Here is a 19,950-nt window from a genome sequence, read left to right as displayed (position 1 = left end):
TAGAGGACTTTTCTATATATACATATTTCAATAGAGTATATGGCGCTGCAACATGATTTTTATAAAAATATTTTAAAATTTCGAGGGGTAAATTTTTAAAAATATGTTTTTTTTTCCATTTTTAAATTTTACTCTTCTATTTTCGTCATACAAAACAACGTATATTATACATTATAGCAAATTTATTTTAATGCAACTAGAAATTGACAAATTTATTCTTGTACATATAATAATAATACGCAGAGTTGTAAATTTGCTCTTACGTTCGAAATATGTCGAAAATATAAGATGGAAAACTTGTGGAAAATTTTGAATATTTCTTTTGTATATAATATCGTTATAGCTTTGTAATACGCCTAGCATCGGTCTGTCTATATTGGTATTATGACATCTATGAATAAGAGAATCAATTTGATTATAAATGAGTATCAGTCAGGAGACTCAAAATTTTATTAGTCTGGACTAAATTTTATCAGAAAAAAGACAGTCTAGAGTAAATTTTATTAGAAAAATTTGATTTTTGCACTTAAATTTTATTGAAATACAGTTACGGAATTTTTTTCCGATATTTAAAGAATTTCTAAAAATAATTGAAGTGATTTATAATTTCTTAAATTTCATGAATCATAACTATTAATTATAAGAGTTGTTAAGTGCTAATAGAATTGGAAATTATTCGGAATAATGCTTATTATTTCGGTAACAAAATGACTTTATTTTCAAGTTGAAAATATTTATGAAATTTCATGCAAAAAAAATATGATTACTGATTCTTATACGAGTACATACAATAAAGTAAAATATCCCAAAGTTTTAGCCACAAAAATATTATAATTTTCCATTTTTTATAATCCTCAAATCACAACTTTATTCACATGTCCAAAATAACAAAATACCAAATATAAATTTTGTAGTAATTTTTATATTTTTATGCATAATATACTTATATATTATAATATCACATTGTTATTTTTTATATAATATATGTATATATATATATACATATAGACAATATGTATATAAATATATATAACTTTTCAAAAAATGTATACGATATACACTTATGTATTAATAATAATATAATAAAGTATGGTTTTTCCCTTCATGCAAATCAAAAAAAAATCTTATACACCATCATATTATGAAAACCAATTATATACGTTAGTATTTTCCATATTTTACTATTTTCCATATTTTATAGATTTTTCTATATATACGCTATGTATGTAAATAGGGAACAGGCGGAGCAATTTTATATTCATATTCTTTAAATATGAATTGAAATTGGGGAAAATGCGAAAAGGATTCAATATAAATATTGTCATTTTTTTAAATTTTTATACATACATGGGTACAGGCAATAAGGATTTGAAAAGTTTATATTGAAAAAATTCTTATTAACTCAAATGTTATTTTTGATATTTTATTGTTATTATAGAAGAGGAAATTTCAATAGATCATGTACTAGAAATATGTTATGTATAGTACAATTGATGATAACTATATAGTGTTATACAAAAGTGTTTGGTATAAAATAATGAAATGAATTTCTAATGAAAAGTAATCTGTCATATAAAAAAAAATATTTTAAAATAATTTTAGTATAAAATCCTATGTCATACAAGTATTAAGAATAGATTTTTTGTCTTCTTGGTTATTATGTGCTATTATAATTGTATTAAGCATTAAAATGTACCCATACTACGAAGTTTTTATTAATTTGTCAGAATAAAATCAAACAAGACCTCATATACAGAAAGTACATATACACAATATTATACAGTATCTATACACAATATTATTTGAAGGATTGGTTTCACTCAATTTATTTCAATTGATTTATTTCAAGTGTTACTTTTTGTTAATTAAATTTAGAGAACTTTGCTATGTATGTGCAGGAAAGTTTTAATTTACAAAGAAATTGTATACTTTTAATACTATAGTATATTATTATGTGGCTATAAAGTTATAGCAATATAATTATAACTTATTAATAATATTTCATTGCTGAAATGAAATACGATTTGCTCGAAATGTCTATAATAATGAAAACTAGATGAGTACAAGATATTTTTTATGTTTTCAATTTAAAATGGCTAAAATATCTCTCAGATTACATCAATATTTTTGTTGTTATATGAAGTTATACTGGAATGCAAAATCATTATAGATACCTACTACAATATACATCAAGGACATAACAAATTTTTAGTTAGAAAATTTATACGTTTATTTAATCATTTGCTTATTTTATATAACTGAAAATTTCACATTGCCTATAATATGGAAGAGACCAAATTCTTCAATAATTTTGACCTCACCTAAGATTTTCCATTAAGAAAATTTTACTATAAAAATTTTTGAGAAATATATTTGAGAATTAAATTTTTTTTCAAAGTAAAATTCCTCCAATATTATGTAAAACCGCGAAGGTGATTTATCTCTTGAGATTTAATCAAATATGAACATACATCTATTCTATTGATTTTTCTTGCCCCAGAGAAAAATCGAAGAAAACCTGTTGTATACAACAGAAATATTTTCCATTTTCTATTTCATTAAACTCTTCGTCATTTACACAATGTCATTTACAAATCAAGATGGCAAAAAAATTGTGAAATGACCTACAACTTTATATTTCGAAAAGGCGCATGTACATGGTTGGCGTACATACATGGGTACAGGCAATAAGGATTTGAAAAGTTTATATTGAAAAAATTCTTATTAACTCAAATGTTATTTTTGATATTTTATTGTTATTATAGAAGAGGAAATTTCAATAGATCATGTACTAGAAATATGTTATGTATAGTACAATTGATGATAACTATATAGTGTTATACAAAAGTGTTTGGTATAAAATAATGAAATGAATTTCTAATGAAAAGTAATCTGTCATATAAAAAAAAATATTTTAAAATAATTTTAGTATAAAATCCTATGTCATACAAGTATTAAGAATAGATTTTTTGTCTTCTTGGTTATTATGTGCTATTATAATTGTATTAAGCATTAAAATGTACCCATACTACGAAGTTTTTATTAATTTGTCAGAATAAAATCAAACAAGACCTCATATACAGAAAGTACATATACACAATATTATACAGTATCTATACACAATATTATTTGAAGGATTGGTTTCACTCAATTTATTTCAATTGATTTATTTCAAGTGTTACTTTTTGTTAATTAAATTTAGAGAACTTTGCTATGTATGTGCAGGAAAGTTTTAATTTACAAAGAAATTGTATACTTTTAATACTATAGTATATTATTATGTGGCTATAAAGTTATAGCAATATAATTATAACTTATTAATAATATTTCATTGCTGAAATGAAATACGATTTGCTCGAAATGTCTATAATAATGAAAACTAGATGAGTACAAGATATTTTTTATGTTTTCAATTTAAAATGGCTAAAATATCTCTCAGATTACATCAATATTTTTGTTGTTATATGAAGTTATACTGGAATGCAAAATCATTATAGATACCTACTACAATATACATCAAGGACATAACAAATTTTTAGTTAGAAAATTTATACGTTTATTTAATCATTTGCTTATTTTATATAACTGAAAATTTCACATTGCCTATAATATGGAAGAGACCAAATTCTTCAATAATTTTGACCTCACCTAAGATTTTCCATTAAGAAAATTTTACTATAAAAATTTTTGAGAAATATATTTGAGAATTAAATTTTTTTTCAAAGTAAAATTCCTCCAATATTATGTAAAACCGCGAAGGTGATTTATCTCTTGAGATTTAATCAAATATGAACATACATCTATTCTATTGATTTTTCTTGCCCCAGAGAAAAATCGAAGAAAACCTGTTGTATACAACAGAAATATTTTCCATTTTCTATTTCATTAAACTCTTCGTCATTTACACAATGTCATTTACAAATCAAGATGGCAAAAAAATTGTGAAATGACCTACAACTTTATATTTCGAAAAGGCGCATGTAATAAAAAAAAAATATTTTTTTTTTTATTGAAATTATTGAATTTGAAATTTCAATGAATCAGGATATTTTTCTTTTGAAAAGTTGATTTATGATGACATATCTTGATTAAAAAAAAAAAAAAGAAAATCAATATAAAGGATTCAAGGGAAATGAGAAACAACACAAAGAAAAAAAAAAAAATAAGGAAAAATATGTTATGGAAAGGTTTAATTTTTTTTTTATTTTTCTATTTAAATTTTTTTTTCTCTATTAATTCCACCTTGTTATTTTCCGCACCTATTGTTCTTATCTAAGCAAAACATTTAAGACCATTAATCATGTTTTAAAACATTCAATTTTTTCTTCTTAATCATGAATAATTTTTTTTTTCTTTTAAAAATTAGGTTGGTAATAAATTAAAATTTTAGATCTACTTGTCTTAATTTGACATAATTTGTTTACTTCAACGAGTATTTTTTGTTTTATCTTTTTTTTTGTAAGTAATTAATTGAAAAGAATATTTTAATGAAGTATTTTAGTAATTTAACAATTATATAGAGAAGTTTTAAGTATATCCACTGGTATTAAATATACAAATAGGAGGCGGGAGCCAGTAGAAAGCATAAAACTATTTTTGTATACATTTGGACCAAAATTATGTGAATACTAAGTTGTTTACAATTTAAAACATTGAAATAATGCAAAAAATAAGGCATTGGAATCCCAATCTATTACTAGAATCTTTAAAATTTTGGTTTTTAAAGAATTGATATTTAAGGTTTCTAAAAATTTCACACAAAGTTGAGGGGTTAGGGAAACTAAAAAAATTAAAAAAAGTAAAAATTTAAAATTTTCGAAAATTCGAATGATTCGTATTCGGAAACTGCTTCAAATACGAAATCAAGTAATATGTTTCTTTCTGGTTAGCCCTCATTAGCAGTCATTTAAAGGTTCTATCATTTTTGGAACGGAATTAATAAGCAAAATACCTTTTACAAGTATAGAAATTTTCGTGAAAATTCGCTAAAATCCTTGTAACTCGGAAACAGTTAAAATTTCGCAGCTAATTCCAAACACAAATTTTACTCATTTTTGATGCCACAAAGAGTGATACATAATATTGTAGTCTTAACTGAATCACTCTGTATATCAATTTTTTCACTGGTTGATTTTAATTAATTTGCTGACGTTAGTACGAAAAAGTATGTTTATCATATAAGTTCTCAACTATTTTGGAAATGCAATCATTATTAAAAAATTATAGCTAACCTTTCAGATATTAAGAGTTAATATACAAACAGATTCTTGTTCTTACATTTAGGAAAAATTTCTACATTCAAAAATTATACAAAAATCTAATTAAATTTTATACAGCAAATTTTTTTATTAATTTTTCACAGTAAAAAAAATTTAAAAAAATTTTTTTTTTAATTTACAGATGATTCTGTTGATGTTACTTCTGAACCAGATGATCAAGAAGTTTCTGTAGCAGCGTCACATAATCCTAACAAAGGTCAATTGGAAGTCCAATTGGGTGGTGCAGTAACACTGCAATGCCCTCAAGGTAAAATATTGCATATATTTCTTTTTTAAAAAGGAAACTAAAGGAAAAAAGTAAAAAGGAAAATTCATAAAAGTTTTTTTTTTTGTTTTCAAATTTTGAACAACATTTTTAGAGTATCCTTTTTCAATAAAATAATTTAATATTTTAAGATAAAATTGTGTTATAAATTATTCCTTACAATTTTGTTTTTCCTTTAACTTCGTACTTTTGAAATTTAATTTCCTTTTTCGGTTATTTTGTATAATATCCTGTATCACTAACTGTATCTAAGGTGAAGAAAATTTTATATGAGAACTTTAAATCGCTTTTGACTTTCAATACATGCATTTGCATATAAAATAAAATTCTATATGGAAATTTTTAATTTGACTGAATAAATTTTATTTTTTAGGTTCCTTAGGTTGCTGGTCACATTTGGATCCAGTAACCGCTAGGTTACGAGGTTTAGGTAATGGTTTATCAACACCAACTGGACAATTTTCATTAAAGGATGTTGTATATCAGGATGCTGGAACATATAAATGTATCGGTCAATCGACAACAAATAAAAAGAAATTAGAAGTTTTACAAACAGTTGGTTTAACAGTAAAAGGTAAGTGAATAAAATATTTAAGCATATTTTTAAAAAATTTTATAATACAGATAATTCAAGCTATCAAGCTCCAAATTGTTATTTAATTTTTGAAAATGAAACTCGAACTTATTTTTATTAGAACTAGTACATGATATCGTATATAGCTATGTCCTAGTTTTTCGCACGAGTTTTTAACTATTGGTGGGTAGACTAGCCTACCGTAATTTTACTTTATATTAAATATTTAAGGTTTCTGATGTTTATTGTTTGATTTTGCTCGTAGTTCAATATAAGATACTATGGAAATGTGGTCATTAGTTGATATTTATTTATTATTTTATACATATTTCGTATTAAGCTATATAATATTGAATATAATTTTTATAGTGACCTGACCAGGCTTTGAGCCTGAGACTTTTCGGTAAAATAACTGGTACAATATGACCACTGCGTTATTGATCAGGTGCAAAATAGTAGAAATACTCTATTTTCATCATAAACAATTCTCAAATTTTAAAACATGAAATGAAAATAGAAAATATAGATACATAGAAAAATTTTTTTCATTTGGATGAAAACCGGGTGAGGTTCAGAAGATGAAATAGTGTTTGTTTTTTTATTTTATAAATTTATTCTATTAGTTTTAAGATTAAAGAAATTTCTCATTAAAATTCTGCTAATTTAAAAATTTAAATTTTTTAAAATATTTTTTAAATCTTACATAAAGTATCATGGAAATTCTTATGCACATTATCATAACCTTAACAATAACCCTAAATATTTCATTAAAATAAACATTTAATATTAAAAAAATAAACTATGTATGAACAGATTTTCTATATTTACTACACTATAGAAAAAAAATTGAAAAAAATCAATTATTCACAATTTGTACATATATAGTACATAGCTTTATTAATTGATTTTCCAGGCGGTGTATCTTTCTAAGAGGGTTATATAAGAATTTCAATTAAGTATAAAAGAAAGTCATCTATCAATAAAAAAACACAAAAATAAGAAAACCAAAGAAAAAAAATAGAATTTTCTACTCTTGCTTTATTGAAAAACTTTTCAAAAGAACTGATTTGTTTTTCATTCTCTAACAAGAGCCAAAATAAAAAATGTACATAATCTTATATACTCTTTAGTACATATTAAGTATTATAGCTAATAATAATATTTATACAATGAATATATTATATTATATAAGTATGTTATTATCTTTTTACATACACACACATACACGAACGATTTTTATAAAAAAAAAAATATTTCAAATCATAATATTAGATCGTCTCTTTTATCCCTTCTTATATACGAGTATATTGTGTGTTTTAAGTGCACATATTATGCACATTGTGCATATGCATGCACTCTTCAACATCAAGTACATAATTTAAGTATATATTCAATATATTCATTTCCCTTATAATATGTATGTACTTAAAATCTCGTAAGTCTTAGACCCCATTTTACAATTACTCATTAACTTTATCATCAGAATAATTCATCTTTATATCTTAAATTATTTCAAAGGGGTACTCTTCCATGTATGTACGTAATATGCGACTGTATAATTATATATATATAAATATATATATATATATATATAATTGTAACAGTATACTATAATGTAGATACGTCAATATGGTTTTGTGTTTTTTCAACTATCATTCACATGTCTCTTTAGTACCACTTGTTCTTATCAACCATCTTATAGTATTAATTTATATTATGTGAATATTATTATGTATTTTAGTTAGAAAAAAAGAATATAAAAAAAATAAAAAACGTAGATACTCAATGGGCATCCTTGCTTTTTCTTTTATTCACTTCTTTTATTTTTTATTTTTATTTTTGTTCTTTTTTTTATTATTATTCCTGGTTTCTTCTTTTTATTGTAAAAACAGTGTGTGTCATTAAAATACTTCGATTTCGGTATGTTAATAATTGTGTTAGTGCATTATTAATAAAAAATTGTCACATACATTTACGTATTTTCCGAAATTTTTTCTTATACTATATTCCGATTGTCATATTTTCTGTACCAAAGTAGGGCTTCGATTTATACTAAAGACATACTAAGAATATTATGCAGTTATAAAGTCGTAAATGCAACAATCTGCCAGTTCTAAAAATATTTTGACTTTGTCTTAACACTGAATCACACGACACGAAGGGAACACCAAAAGCATGCTTTGTATTCATAAAGAAGAGGGGGTTATCATTCGTGCATATCCCGACTTACAAATCCAATTTTACCTACTCATATTTATTGATCAAAATGTCAATGGAATAGGTAATTTGAAATGAAAAATTTTTTTTCTCCAATTTTTTTAATCTAAAACATCAAAAACGGGACAATTTACATTATGCATTAAAAACACATGTTAACTGCATTTCGTATATCACATATATGTATCAATGTACATTACATACTTTATACACTGATTGCAGTTTTCAATTGCAATTTTATATACATTAGATTTTGTTATTTGATTTTCCTTTATATACTTTGTTTATTTCTTAAAGTTTTCCTTATTGCAAGTGGATTATTTTATTTATTTTTTTTCCCTCTATTTTTTGTTTTTATATTTTGTTTTTCTTTTCCTTAAAGAATTTAAGTTTTTACAATGATTTTTGATGATGCTCTTCTTTCTCTCTTATACAATTATATTTTAACTTGACTATATACATTATTGCTTATAATAACCATATTTTATCACCAAAGCATAACATGTAACTATATGTATATGAAAATCTAAGTGTGTGTTGTATAAATGCAATAATATTAAAGCGGAAATTTTCAATCATTTTCATTGTCACCTCTTCAGAATGTTGTCAAAGATTGACATGAATCCTTTTTACTATAGTAGTATATAAATAAAGAATATAATTTTATGTTATATGGGTTTTGTATAAGGATAACAGGTTATAAAATTTATTCTGTATTTTGATATTAACACTTAACTTTAGATTTTTAGATTATATTACTATCATAGCTAGTTCTGATACACATTATTGTACTTTAATATTAAAAAGAAGTTGTTTTTTTTTTTATGTTGTAGTTTTTTGAAAATTTTGTTTATTTAAGAAGTCAAATTGTTTGATACATGATCGTAAATCAATCATAATTTATTTTATACGATGAAGTGTTCTTCAGGTGCACTTTTGATATTATTATATTTTTAAATTGATATTAGAGATTTATTTAAGTGTTATTTGGTGTATACAATAGTTTACTGAGGTTTTGAAAAAAAAAAAAATTTGGCGTATACTTCATTGTATAAAAAAGTGTGATAATAGATGAGGTCGTATCTTATTATATTCAAGAAATTCTGGATAAAATTTCGAATATTCTTCATTTACATAAAAGAAATACCCAATTTTTTTTAGAAAAGTTTGAATTAGAAAAGATTTTTTTTTTTAATAAATTGCTGCAAAATTTTATCAACAATATATTTTTATTTGTTCTGTTATCGTAAAGCCTAATGACAATTAAATTTTAAATTAACAAATAGAAATGATTTATTCATATTTTTAACACTCTGCTTTAAGATAAACTATAGTTCTAGACCAACTATTCGGCTTCAATAGACTGTTATAAACTATAAAATTATTAACTACATGTTCTCATTAAAATTCGATATTGTATTATTCACAATATATGATTTACAAATTTTTAAAAGTGTATGTATTTATGGCAACAGTTTTATTGATTTTATTCCAAATTCTAAATATATTCGGTATAAATTTCATATAGCTTCTATACAATTGCATCAAAAACTGACAAATTTAATATTTTATTAGAACAAATTTTGTTTTTTGAATATTGCATTGCTGTAAATATTTTTTAAATGTATCTAAGCAAAAATTTTATATCATATTCTTTTATTTGGAATTTTTAACTAGTATTTGACATTTAAGTAAAATGGAACAATAGCAAGTTACTTAGAAGATGGAACAATAGTTTACAATCATATTTTTTAAGAACCATGATTTATTTTCATTAAATACTGTTTTCTATAAGCAGTTCTCTACTACTGCCTTATAGAATATAGTAGGTAGAATAAATTAAATTTTTAATAATTTTTACTCATATAATATGAGTCATTTATAAAAATGTGATTTCTACACATATATACAATACTGTTATATGAAAATTACTAAAAAACATTTTTTATTAAAAATTTCATTGAATTTTTTAAAAATCTATGACAGGAGTATAGACAATATCAGAATTGTTCAATTTTTTATTTTAATAAATTATGAATTACATATAAAATTATTGCAGTATAAAATGTTCTAACTAGCTATATGGCAATTTTTCATATACGTACCTTAAAACCATTTTTTATAATATTCATAAAAATAGAAGAATAATGGAAAGAGCAACAAATTTTTCTCTATATTTTTAATTTTCTATATAACATTTTTTATGAAAGATTACATTTTTTATAGAGATAAGCATAAAAAACAAAGCTTTCCGAACAGAAAATAAAAATTGGTTATTTGTTTGATAAGGAAAAAAAAATTTGAATTAAAAAAGAATTGAGTAACAAAAATATTGAATTTTCTCTCTCTAATAATCTATAACATAATAAAATGTTAATATTTTAAATTTTATAACTAACAAGTGCATTTGAAATTAAAGTGAGTAGGAGAAAAATCCACTGGAATTACCAACTAAAATAATAATACACACCAAAATTTGTGACATTTAATTCAAAATAATTACCTAAACCGTTTACAGTTTGCTAATCCAAAAAATCATCTTTAAGCAGATATTACGAGAAAACTGTAGGTCTGACTTCAATCATTGAAATTATCTACTGTTATACAAGTCTATTAACAGTGAATAAGAATTGTGAACAATATATAATTTTAGCATCAACAGCCTAGAAAGTATTCCAAATAATTATAAATATTTTTCATACTTTTTTGATGATTATTTTGCTAATTTCAGAAAATATAGACGTACATATACATTTTTGTAGTTTGTGATTGGTTTTCTATTTTCTAAAGGGAAATTACCAAAGTCGTTAAAATTTTGATTCGTACAAATTAAGCTCAAATTTACTTTTGTCGCTCTAAACAACATTTCAGATCGGAAAATGTACAATATAAATTTTTCTAAAAAGTTAAGGAATTACGCTGATGTATCAATTGATGATAATGGAATAAAAATTCTCTGAGGCAATGTGAGATGAGTTGAGTAAGCCGCTGAAATTATAATTCCAAAATCAGCTCAAAATTTCAAATTAATTTAAAAAAAAAACCTCAGTATTGAAAAAAAAAACCTTTCTTTATTGTTATCCACAATTTCTTAACAAATAAATGTTTTAGACTCTATGATTGAATAATTAGAAGTTTAATCTTATAACATGTTTTGTTTGTTGCCATTATTCTTATTCAATAGAAAATAAAAATAATTTTTGAATTAAAGTTTTACAAAAGAAAAAACCCAAAATGTTATTGTCACAAAATTTATTTCTATATTATAGTAAAACTTTGTCTAAACGTAAATTTTATCAAGATTCCTTTTGTAATTTTTGGCCTTATTTCCTGATACTTACTATATTCTGGGCATTTTATATTAAATTTTAATAAAAATTTCTAATATTTCATTTTTTTTGTTGATTTCCCATTAATTGTATGCTCGTTTAATATGCACTCTTACAATATTATGCCTATTGTATTAGAAAATTTAGATACACACATACAAACACACACACAGTTCATTTTATAATGTTATGGTGAGCTCTCGTTTATCCTTTATATAAAAATAATATAATGAAGTTAGCTGATTTTTTATCCTTTTTTTATTTATTTTATTTTACAAATTTATGCATATGTCCCTACATAATAATCCTATATAGAAAAAAAAAAAGGTAATTCTAATAATGGTCTAATCTGCATACCATGTATACAATAAGAAGCGCATTATTATACAAAATATAAATTGGTAAAAGTATTTTTGAATAAATAACATGGCCATAACATACACAATGAATATCTATTCCTTATAATATTCTCATTGATCAGAGAGGCTTACTTTCCATATACAAAGTATGTAGATTTTTAAAAATAAAATATATTTGGATCATTATGCAGGGAAAAATTTTAAAAGGATATTATAACCTTATGCATTAAGAATATGAATCATTTACTCAAAAAAAAAGAAAATTTAAAATATCTATAGATGCATTACTGTATAAATATTTATAGATACTTATATGTAAATCTACATGTGCATGAGGATATTATCTATTCAAAGAATTATGATGAAATTTCTTCCATTTTTTGATTTTTAACTTTAATATTTGAAAAAAAAAGAAAATATAAGAAAAAAGGACGATTTATGATTCTGATAAATTTCAATAAATTTTTGATGGAATAAAGGAGGAAATAAATTTTGAATCTAACAAATTGCAAGTGCCTGCAGTTTTCTTTGTCCTCTTTATACACTTTAGAATTTTTTTTTTTTTTTTTATTAAACAGGACGTATAATATATTATTGAGAATTTTGAAAGAATAAAAGGAGTTCACAGAAAATCATTTGTGTGCACTATTGAGTATATAATTTATGTGTAAGACACTAAATGCAAAACTAATGCAAATTAGAAATTTTTTGATTGAATAGGGTGTTTTTATTAGCAACCGGTCACAATTGTGTATAAAAGTATTAAAAGATAGCATTTTGATCAACATACTAAAGAATTTCCACAAGTTCACTCAATAGAGGGTTTCAATAGAAAACCAATGTTTGAAATAAATTAAAATAAGAACATATTATTTCTTTTTGATTCAAGAATATGATGAATAAATAGATGATTCCTGAAAATAGAATGCTACTATGAGTTGAGTAATATTCAATAAAATATTGATCAAGAGACGATAGTTACAACTCTGTTTAATATAAAACTTTTTATCTGATTTTTATAAAATGGAAGGGATTACACAAAATTTACTTCGGGATGTTAAAACTAATTCATACGGGAGAAGTGGCGCAAATTTGTTAACCAGAAATCAGATATGATATTGCTAATATTCTGTAAAAATTTAAGAAAATTGAGAACTGTTTGCAATTATTCGCTTCTGGAGAAAAATGAGGCTTGGTTGGGTCTTACTTTTGATCTACTAATCAAATCGCAGTTTTAAGACGACTCTATAAAAAAACAAAAAAAAACTCTTTTTGGGCTAATTTGACTTATTGACTTAAAAGTAATTGAATTGAATATCAGTGATATTTATTTATATTTCAAAAAACGACAGCTTAACGAGGCGAGTCGTCTGGCCCCAGGCACTTATCAATAAATTTTTAATCTATGTATATATCTAAGGTATAAGATTCTTATTGTCTTCAACAAAAACATGTTTTCAATACCGTTTGAATCCAAAAATTTTCTTAAACAGTCTGTAAATATTAATGGAATAAAACTCATGCTCAATTATTGAAAGTGGCTAATACAAAAATAACTGCTATACTTGCTTATAATTATTTTTGTATCATAATAAACATCTATGTGTATATATACATATATATGTAAGCATGTAAAGGCTAGGATAAAAATGAATGCACACTTTTAACTTATAATCATTTTTTAATAAAATTTCTTAACTCTTGTATACTACCCAAGGGTCCAATCAACTAAAAAGTATTATATACCAATAAATATATATATATATATATATATGTTAAATAATATGTGTTCTATAAAATACCAGATAATAAAAGTAAGTAGCTTGACTCTTTTCAAAATCTTTGCACAGGTTTTTTCTCATTGTTATTTTTGTTATTTGTTATTTGGTTTTTTGAACTTTTATATAATGGCTTTGGAATATATCTACATATCGTATATATATATTTGTAGTATATGAGCATAAATTTCTTGATTATTTTTCAACTTGACTTTTATACTCTTATATGTAGTATATTATAGTATTATAAGCCTATAATTTTTATAATGTAAATGTGTAATAATATTGATCACAAATTGCTGATGAAAATGCTGATGATACTGATGGGTGATGTTATTAAAGAAAATCATGATGATAATAATGCTGACAATAGAAGGATAAAGAACACATGTGTTGTTTTGTATGGATATATACAGAAAAATGCATACTATTGTATATTTATATACTATACCTTGTATACAATGCAACACATAAATCAATTTACAAAAATTTATAATAAATATTGTTGATGCGTAAAACTGATTGAGTAAAAAAATATCATTTCAATTTTATAATATTATGGAACAGAGCTGGAACACATTGAAATTAATTTAAGCAAGAATGCGTTCCAGCTACTTTAAAAAATTACAACGTTCTTCTATTTCAATTACTTAGACTTTTAATAATTACAATGTTGATAACATTCTTTCGGAATGCTTGCTTTCGGAATGCATATGTATTTAAAGTGTTAATTTTTACTGCCGTTCCATTTAAATATTACTATTTACAATATAAAAATTAGTTCGCAACTATGTTTGAGTTTTTAGAATTTTTTATGATATTAAAATCAAAAATTTTTAATTTTGTACTCTAAATTAGTCGAAACTAGCAAAACAAATTTTAAATTAATCTACATGAAAAAGTCATAAAGTAAACAATAAGTTATTTTTGTGTATTAGATTTCTTTTATAACTTTATTATAGCTAGAGTATAATAGTAAAAAAAAATATAACTAAATTTTTATATAAAAATTAAAATTGCATACTTTCAGGTTCAATTTAATTTTATTCTAAAAATGAACTGAATAAAATCGTTTATCTTCATAAATTCAATAATACAATAAAATACACTTATTACACATATTATATAACAAAAAAATTTTTATAAAAATACAAGTTGGTATTATTTTTATATAATAAAATACAATGAACTATTGCAGATAATTTAAATGTCAGCTGTCAAAATTTCCCATGAGTACAATAATAAAGAGAAAAATCTTAACAAATTTCAGTGACAATTTATCACAACAAAATTCTTTTTGTCGTGATAAATTCACTAAAATACATAAACTAATACACTGTTATACTAAAATTCTTAACATTGTCAAATGTCTGTAATACTAAAAAATAGTTTAATTTTATTTATATATATTAATATATATTTGTATATATACAAGAGAGCATAAAAGTAATTTTAAGGTAATAATTTTTCATTCTATATACTATATTATATATAATATAATATGTATATAGAGGTTAATACATTAAGTGTATCATATATTATATTCACATGTATTTTATTTAAAAGATTTCAAGACTTTGAGAAACTGCTCTCAAATGGCCTATTGTTGTACTTAATTCAAAATGGTAAATCTTAATGCATTAAATTTTCGTTTGTTATCCTTGTCAATATATTTTATTGAATATTGTATATATGTATATAGAACGAGTATAACTACTCGTATATTTATATACACATATTGTTTGTGTATTTACGTATATTATATACGAAGTATTAATAATTTTTCTTGTTTTTAACATTAAATTTTTCCTTTTAGTATAGTTCTTTTTTTTTTTTTTTTGTATTTTCAAAATCGAAAATTGATGGACAACATGTACGTACTCATATGTATATGTATAGTACAAAATTATTGTGTTTGTAAATGTAAAAGAGAAAATCAAGAAAATAACTTAAGAATTTAATGTTTATAAGGATAATGCCATCTGGTGTCTTGGGGAAACTTGTTCAAAATACTCCAATGAAGAACAATTCTCATATAGCTTACACACATTATACCGAATACATACAATATAGCTCATTTTTAAATGTATATTATTTTGTAGATGAATTTATTGCAATATGAAAATTTGTTTTAGATTGAATTTTTTGAAAAAATCCTATATATATATAATAAGTACATATATAAATTATATACCATATACTTGTACATTAGATAATTTTCTTGGTTATCAGAATTTGATTGCATCAACCAAAATTTAAATTGGAAAAGTTTAACAAAAATTTATTACCAAAAACTGTACCATTAATTTTGATTGAATTGATTTTTTTTTCGAATAATTTGTTCATAAAAGCAAGGATAATATTATGGCAGACAAGAAGAAAAATTTATTATTGTTATGTAATTTCTGCCTTTTTTATTTTAATATGGTAAACATAAATAAAAGCATGAAACCATTGTTTTTTGAAGTTTTTGTGGTTTCTTAAAGCAAATCAAGTGATTTTCTTCAATGTCATACGTATATAAGTAGTTTTAGTTTTAAAATAAGTTTGTTGTTGAATTGTACTTTGATTGTTTTATGTGTTGTTGAACTAATATGAGGAAGCAATTTGTTTCATTACATCGAGATTTTTAATTTTGATATGACCAAAATTAATGGGACGTTTAATATGAAAACATAAATTTCTTTTTTCGTAAATGTTTTTATTAAAATCTTAGAATTGTGAGCAAATATATTATGGAAAAGTGCAATTATTCGAATTCCAGAGAAATTATTAATTTTCAGTAAATTTCAATGAAAGTAGCTTAGTAAAAATTAAAAATATAATGAAAATATTCAAAAATTTTTTTTTCCCAAAAATATCTCTTTCAATAATCTAATTATTGTAAAAGAAGCAAAATAAATTTATTGGCCAAAAATTATTAATTTAAATTTTATATAATTAATTAATAAATCATTTTTACTCAAATAAATTTCAAAAATTGTATAATACCGAACATTTTATATCTTGTTTTTTTTTTGTGTTTTACGTTTTATATTTTCATCAATATTTTTTCGTTAGACTTAAACATTGCAAGTTCTTGCTGCTTTTGAGCTACAATATAAATTAATTGGATCAAATGCCATATTTGTTGGACAATCCATTGGTATATCCATGTAATTGCCATGTGAATCATCAAAACAGATATGATATGCCTTACAGTCATTTGGATCAGCTTGCCAACCAGATCCAGAACATTGAAATGATTGAACTGAAAAATAGGCAAAAAATATAATTATTAAATTTCATGAATATTAGAATTAAGTAAAGAAAATAATAATTGAAATTTTAATTGGAAAATGAATATTGTTCCCTTAAAATACGGAAAAATTTTAAGTTTTCCCCTTTTTAATATGTTTCAAAATGCTTTTCGTCAAATTCTAGCACAGATGGTATGATTGATAATATTAAAATTTTAAAAAAGTTCGTATTATATTTTTGGATATTTTTCACAGTTTAAATTTGATTTCAATACATAAAGTATTTATATTCTAGCATAGATTTCCAAAATTCAATTAAAATTATTCTAGTTTATGTAACATCCTGGAGCAATAACTACACTTGCCAAAAAATTTTTAACTTATATTTCAATTATATACTAACCATTTTGAATAGTAACAGCAAGCATAACAATTAAGAAAACTAAACCAAAAGTATATTTCATTTTGACCAAAAGTGTATGTAACTAAGTTCCAAAAAATTATCAAAAATTAAAAATATGAAAACTAAAGGTTTAATATGATTCTTTAAAATCTATTTTGAGATTGATTGAAAACTAAAATTTTCTTACATTTTTATATGCCTAGCTGAGTTTTTGTTTTTAAAGTTTTCATAAAATTTTGTATTACACTTTAAGTGAAAAGCTTATAAATTAAGACCCTTAAGACTAAACAATGTACACACCTATATTTTATAATAATTATGTTTGCATTTTGAGCGAAAAACAATTTTAGGATTATAGGGCTTAATAAAATATATAGAGAATTTTTTTTTGTTTTTTGTCTACACAAATAAAAAAGTTTAAATCCGATTTGCGGTTTTCTTTTTAAGTCAAAATTTATTTTTATTTGCTATGGTTTTTTATTACTGGATTTTTATCAACATCATACCATCATCTTCGTCATAACAACAATTGCAATAACGCTTTGAAATGATCATAGAGAAAATTTTATTTGTTTGTTGCCTATAATATAACAGATTATGTGGAATGTGGCGGCTTGTGTGTTGGTGTTGTTTTTGTTTTCCTAATTTTTTTTTGTGTAAAGTTAAAAACTTAGAAAACTTTTGTTTTTTATCTTTTTCAAAAATTATTTATAAAGTTTTATGTATGAAAGCGGAATGAGAACATTTTTATTATTTTATTATTATTCTTGTTTTTTTTTGTAATATTTCTAAGAACTTCGCTGAACCATAAATTTGTTTTAATGAAGATGATGACGTACGTAGTTCACATAAAATTTTTACGGAATCATATTAGTATTAGAAGAAAATTTCGTTTCCATTTTTTTTTTCCCTGATTCATTAAAAGTTTTTTTCTTGTTTGTGTTCGTTTTAGAAAATTTTTCAAAAAAAAAAAAAAAAACTAAAGTGCTTGTGCATTTAGAAACTTTTCTATATTATGAGAATATTCAGGTTACTATTTTCTCTTGTTGTTCTTGGGAAGAGGATGATGGAAACAATAAAAAAACGGATGAAATATATGCCATATATCTATCATTATTATTGCGTATGCCCAAATACATAGTCTAGTCAAAAAATTCTCAGACAAACAAAATGGTTCAAACATAAAATAATGAAAAAATTTTAATCCTTAAAAACTGAAAAAGAATTTATGATAAAAATTTATTTAATTAATTTTAATTTAATAAAGAAAATTCGGCGCATTGAAAAATATGCAGAAGAGTCTAAGAGAAATATTTAAAACAAGTTTATACTATGTACTCGTATATGTGAATATATGACTGATTTTCTTCATTATAATGGCATGTTAAATCTCTTTTGTCTATCTAACAGAAATTTTATAATTACAATGCTCTTTTATTGAGGTAAGTTCCAAAAATATGAATTCCCATGTATAAGAATTAATTATTCGCAAGCTTGAAATATTTTTTACCTATTTGTTAAATTTTGCATGTCAAAGCATTGTGATAAGCAGGATGATAAAAAAAAACACATGTATTTTACCAAAACATATTATTTTTAATAACGATTTGAGTGAACATAGAAAATTGAAACCTTTAAGATAATTATTATTTTTTTATTTATTTATTAATTTATCACCAAAATTCAATTTACTAACAATATTATTACAGTGTTCAGATTGACTATAGCGTATTTTTGCATCTGAGAAATATCAATAGTGTTATAATAAAATTAAAGCTTAAATTACAATTTTTTTGTAGAGGAAAACGGAAAGAAAAAATCTTGTTTGAATTTATTTTGAATTTTTATAAAATAATTATGAAAAATTAATAATTTCGAATCAACTGAAATTCTCCTATGCTTTATTAAAATTATGTCCTTAATATTATAACAGCCTTTAATTTCATACCATTAAAAGTCGAAAAACTCAAATAAATATTAAAATAACTATACAAGTTTTTGTAAAATTTTTAATTATCTTTCCTGTTATAGAAAAATATTCACTGTTTACATCGTTGATTTTACAGAAATTTGATAAAGGTTTAAATGAATGCTGTTAACAGACGCACAAATCGTTAGATACAAGTTGTCTATGAAATCAGATTTTATTCCAATTTCCTATTACATAAACCGACATGGTGGAAAAATTTCGATTTAAAAATTTATTTCTCTGAATTAAATGTATAAAGAAACTGAAATTAATTACTTGTTTTCGAGGCTATCATCCGACAATTTTTTAGAAATTTCATATTGAAATGCTATTCATCTATAATAACACTACGCAAAATTAAAAAAAATAAAATGTTTCACTATAAAACTATTCGAAAAAATCAATGGAAATTTTCTTGGAAAAAAACTAATGAAATTTTTCAGAAAATTTCATAAATTTAAATTAAAAACCTAAAAAATTCTATCAATTTAATATTTAAAGGAGGACAAAAACTTAACTTTAATTGTAAGCTTTTGAA

General features: G+C 23.0%; 1 protein-coding gene across 1 annotated transcript in view; it reads left to right on the top strand.

The window, feature by feature from the left end:
* LOC129612601 (putative uncharacterized protein DDB_G0282133) overlaps window positions 1–19,950 on the top strand; it is a 207,478-nt gene that overhangs the window by 110,954 nt on the left and 76,574 nt on the right. The window contains exons 7-8 of the mRNA XM_055526290.1: window positions 5,401–5,526; window positions 5,918–6,118. Of these exons, the coding sequence (XP_055382265.1) occupies window positions 5,401–5,526; window positions 5,918–6,118 (327 nt within the window). The remainder of the gene's footprint in view (window positions 1–5,400; window positions 5,527–5,917; window positions 6,119–19,950) is intronic.

The sequence above is a fragment of the Condylostylus longicornis genome, unplaced genomic scaffold, assembly GCF_029603195.1.
Source record: "Condylostylus longicornis isolate FDR11 unplaced genomic scaffold, ASM2960319v2 ptg000075l, whole genome shotgun sequence".
NCBI lineage: Eukaryota > Metazoa > Arthropoda > Insecta > Diptera > Dolichopodidae > Condylostylus > Condylostylus longicornis.
This window is presented reverse-complemented; position numbering and strand designations above follow the sequence as displayed.